This window comes from Penaeus vannamei, chromosome 17 (genome assembly GCF_042767895.1).
Source record: "Penaeus vannamei isolate JL-2024 chromosome 17, ASM4276789v1, whole genome shotgun sequence".
Lineage (NCBI taxonomy): Eukaryota > Metazoa > Arthropoda > Malacostraca > Decapoda > Penaeidae > Penaeus > Penaeus vannamei.
Window position 1 is genome coordinate 119,230 of NC_091565.1, and position 5,000 is coordinate 124,229.

Consider the following 5,000-nt stretch of genomic DNA (forward strand, 5'->3'; position numbering starts at 1 on the left):
TATATATATATATATATATATATATATATATGTGTGTGTGTGTGTGTGTGTGTGTGTGTGTGTGTGTGTATACATATATATGTATATATCAATAGACACACATAGAGTAATTCCTAGATAATGACCCCTTTCATGCACGACGGGGCTCCCCGCCACATAGCCAAGTGTTAAGACCCATTTCGATAAAAAGTTCTTGATCGGCCTGGAAATAATCCAGATCAAGATCCTATAGAATGTTTATGGAAATTCATGGAGGACGAGATAGAACGCACTAACAAAATTGAGCTAATTCACGACTGATAAAGGTATGGTATAAGAAACAAATCAGGGAAAGGCTCGCCGGCCATTCGAGGCAAGGAGGGCTCTCCGCTCACTAACATTATTTCCGCAAATGACATCAGGAAATGAGAGGCTGCTTTCATTTCGGGTTGCAGATTCTAATGAAAGTGGCTGCAACCGAGGGTGGTCGCAATCATTATGTCAGTACTCTATATATATGTATATATATATATATATATATATATATATATATATATATATATACTATATATATGTATATATATGCACATATATATGTATGTATATACACATATATAAATATATATGTGTATGTGTGTGTTTGTGCGTTTGGAGAGAGAGAAGGGGAAAGATAAAGAGAGAAATGGATGCAGTAACTTTTTTGTCGTTACATGTGCATGGTCACCATCACCGTTATCCTTATCGTTGTTATCTCGATTGACATTATCATGATTATAATTGTTTTCATCTATACTTATATTACCTTTATTTTCATCACCATGGCCATCATAATAATTACAAGCATCATTGTTACTATCATTAGCATTGTTATTATCACCAAATACTTCATTAAAACCATTTCATCCATGAAAATTTCCATTATCATAATTATGAGCATCATTATCACCACATTATCAGTATTTCCTAATTCCCAATAAAATAGGAAGACCAAAATAACAGAAGGAGAGTGAAGGAAAGTCCGCAAGTAAATTAAGACGGGATTTGATGGCGATCGCCTAGGATCACGCGATCACCGCTCGAGACGCGGGGATGATCGCGCGATCGAGGGCGATTGCGACGCGCCGGGGCGGCCGCCGGGGGCAATAAGGGCTCTCGAAGGCAAGATATGTGGCTGAACTTTTTTACACGAAAGGATAACCCATTTGCCGACGTGCTTACACGTACACGGATACAGACACAGATACAGACACACAAACATACACACACACAACAAAAACACCCATACTCACAGACAGACAAACACACCCTCCCCCCCACACACACACTCACAGATAGACACCCCCCTCCCCCCACACACTCACAGACAGACAGACACCCCCCCCCCCACAAACACACAGACAACCCCCACCCACCCCCCCACCCCCACACTCCCAAAAGCCGGGTCGGCCCACGTGGCGGATTTCGTCCGTCAAGTAATAAAGAGCTAGAAGATTACGAGACGGACAAACAGCTTTTCTCAGATGGCGAGCGAGGTGGATGAAGCTTTACCTGTGAAACGGCTTGAAAAATAACTTTGATCTTATCATCTTTGGTGGTTTACCTTTTTTATTTATTTGATTTTTTTGAAGATTCGTGTATTTACTTTTGATAAATAATCTATTCATTTTTAAGATTTATTTACTATTTTTTATGATCTGTTTATTCATGTTTTTAAGATATACCTTTTTATTTTTGAAAACAAATATATATATATATATCTTTTTCGATTTTTTTTATTAACTTTGGAGACTATATTATGTCTTTTCGAAGACCACATTTATTTTTGAAGATTTATTTTAAGATGATAAACCGGCTGAAATCAAAACAATCAGGGCGAGGACGATAATTTCGGTGATAAAAAAATACGTTTCTGATTCCATAATTTTCTAGCGATTGGTTATTATATCAAAGTAAATGTCAACTTAATCAAGTCATGATATTCGCGGTAAGCTAAATATCTTTGTTTCCAAATGGACAGCAGGGAGGGTCTGCGGCCGCCATGACACAAGCAGCTGTCGCCCGCCATTTTGTGGCTAGACATCGTTTCCGGGAGTGTAATTTTCTGAATTTTGGGGTTTTAACGGATGCAAGGTACTTCACAAAAGAAAGGAATATTGCTGAATGTTGAAAAACGTTGTCTATTGTCTAATGATGTATCTTGAAAGTAGTGGAAGACATATGTCTATCTGTTTATCTTTATTTATCTATATCTATAACTATCGACATCTGTGTGTGTGTGTGTGAGAGAGAGAGAGAGATTTTGTGAGTTTGGTACCCGCGCGCGTGGGTATACAGTGTAAAAAAAAAAGAAGACAAACAAAAATATATATACTTGTGTTTTTTCCTCAGCCACGCAGCTTGGCACACACCCTGGGGTCTACAACAGCACCTGCCCTGAGCACAGGTGCGTTGAGGAGCTTCACCTGGTGTGCTTGGACGGCCTGTGCAAGTGCCTGATGGGTTACAGTCCAGACTCACAAGGTAAGGGAGGGGCTTGCTGCGTCGGGAATTTGTTTATTGATTTTTTTTTTTTTTTTTTTTTTTTTTTTTTTTTTTTTTTTTTTTTTTTTTTTTTTGTGAGAAATATGTACCCATGTAGAACCATAGGTCACTGTGACCCTGGATTGGATTGCTCACGGAATATCTTCGAAGCCTGATTTCAATTTCACAAGCGTTACCTCGGTCAGCAGGCGAATTATTATGATGGAAAGGATTCAATTCGTACATAAAGAAACCCATTTGTGAAATATGAAAAACAACATAAAATATGTGCGTAACCGCGTTTTTTTTTTTTTTTTTTTTTTTTTTTTTTTTTTTTTTTTTTTTTTTTTTTGAATTTCTTTTGTCTGTAACATCTCCATGCAGCAAATATCCTTGTTCTGCTCTTGGAGAACATCTGCTTAAATTTGACAATGTCGAAAATTGCGCTCATTTATGATTTTAGAAGTTATTTCCGTTTAAAGGAAGTTATTTTAAAGATTGACAGTACGTTAAACCGGACTTCTATAAATGTTCTGCCATACGCGTATACATATTCAAATGACATTCTGGTGATTTTATCATCGAGGACAGTGAATATATTCATACCATGTAAACTTCAGTCTTACAATTGCTTTGAAACGCAGTGTTATTTTTTTGTAAAATCGTAAATTTTCTAAATTACCTGGTGTGTTTTGGCCAACCCTTTGGGTGCCAGGTGATAAACGATAATGATTGAACTATGCTTGACATCAACTAAATGGAGTAAGCACTAATAAACAATAAATCAGTTATATAACACTACAAGCCTTTTAACACTTAGTTGGCACATAAATAAAATGTAAATTTTACACGCCAGCCTCATTTGGGCTCCAACCTGTGTCAGGCAGTGATTGACCACTGCATTTGTGGCCTGTCAGCACCAGGAAGATTGACGGCTGAGTGCGTGGAAGAGTCACGTCCAGTAGTTTCAGTCACTTCATTTTATGCCCTGAATGACTTAACTGCAGCACGCTACCAATTTGACAAATTTTGATATTCGTGAAAAATACTATAACAGCCTATTAGCAAATCTTTGAAGTGAGATTTTAGAAAAAGTAAGGATTTATTACTTCAAAGCAATAAAAAGTACACATGGTAAGAACAAATGCTGAGAAAACACGATTACGAAAACGAGTCTGGTGGAGCGGCGTCTCGACCGTTGCGGCCGTTATGCAGGCCAACGCTCGCGGAACATGCGCGCGCAAACAGTCCAGAATTACAGTGGTATATAATTTAACAAATCGTATACCAAATCAATGCATGATCCACTTAAGCCTTTATCCACCTGCTTCTCTCTCCACAGGTGGATGCAAGAGCGATGCCATCAGCGTTGTGGTGACATGGATTTCCCGCGCAATCATCACAGCCTTTGTCTTGTTCATCTGTGTCGTTATACTTTACCTGATGTTCAGTCGCGGCTCAAGGTGAGTTGACCGTGGTGGGAGGGGACATCCTGTCTGTTTTAATTTGGATTTGTTTTTTATATCAATAAGTAGTCTTTTAGCTGAATTTGTTTTGAATTGTAAGTCTTTGTTTATATGTCTGTGCACGTTTGTTGCTATTGTTTTATATCTATGCGTGTGGTATTAGTTTTGTTGTTATTGTTATCACGTCATCATTATTATTGTTTTGGTTGCTATCATTATTATCATCGTCATCATTCTTTTTATTGCTATTGGTGTTGTTACTTTTATTATTGTTGTTTTTTGTTAAAATGACAATAATAATGATAATGTTAATTGTGATGATAATAATACAACAATAATAATAATAGTAACGACAATGACAATAGTAGTAATAAGCGTATTGTTAATGATAATGATGGTAAAGATGATGATGATATCAATAGTAATGATAAAATAATGATAATAATGATATGATAAGGATAATAATGATAATGATACAACAATGATAATGATGATGGTGATAGTAATAAAAATGATAAGAATGATAACGATAATAATAAAAAGGATGATAATGATAATAATGCTAATGAAAATGATAATGGCAGTGATGATTATTATGATAGAGATGATATAATGATGACAATGATAATGATACTGATAATGGTAATAATGATACTGATAATGATTATAATAATGATAATAATAATAATAATAATGATAATAATAGTAATGATAATGATAATAATAATAATAATAATAATAATAATAATAAAAATAATGATAATGATAATAATGATAGTAACAATAGAAATAATAATAATGATTATGCTGATGATGTCAATGATAATAAAAAATATGATAATGGTAATACTTATGATAATGATAATAATGATAACAATAGCGATGATGATAACGCTAAATATAATGATAATAGCTATAGTGATAATAGTTATAATGATGATTATTATTATTTACCATTATCATTATTATTATTGTCTTTATTATCATTGCTGTTATTATCATCAATCATTATTCTTATTAATATTATTGTTATTA

The 5,000-nt window shown here is 34.9% G+C and overlaps 1 protein-coding gene across 1 annotated transcript in view; it reads left to right on the forward strand.

The window, feature by feature from the left end:
• Positions 1-2,367: 2,367 nt before the first annotated feature.
• The window catches only part of LOC113807922 (uncharacterized), a gene marked incomplete at its 5' end in the record, with an annotated part of 11,226 nt that continues 8,593 nt past the window's right edge, over positions 2,368-5,000 (forward strand). Inside the window, 2 exon segments of the mRNA XM_027359249.2 lie at positions 2,368-2,499; positions 3,842-3,962. Of these exon segments, the coding sequence (XP_027215050.1) occupies positions 2,368-2,499; positions 3,842-3,962 (253 nt within the window).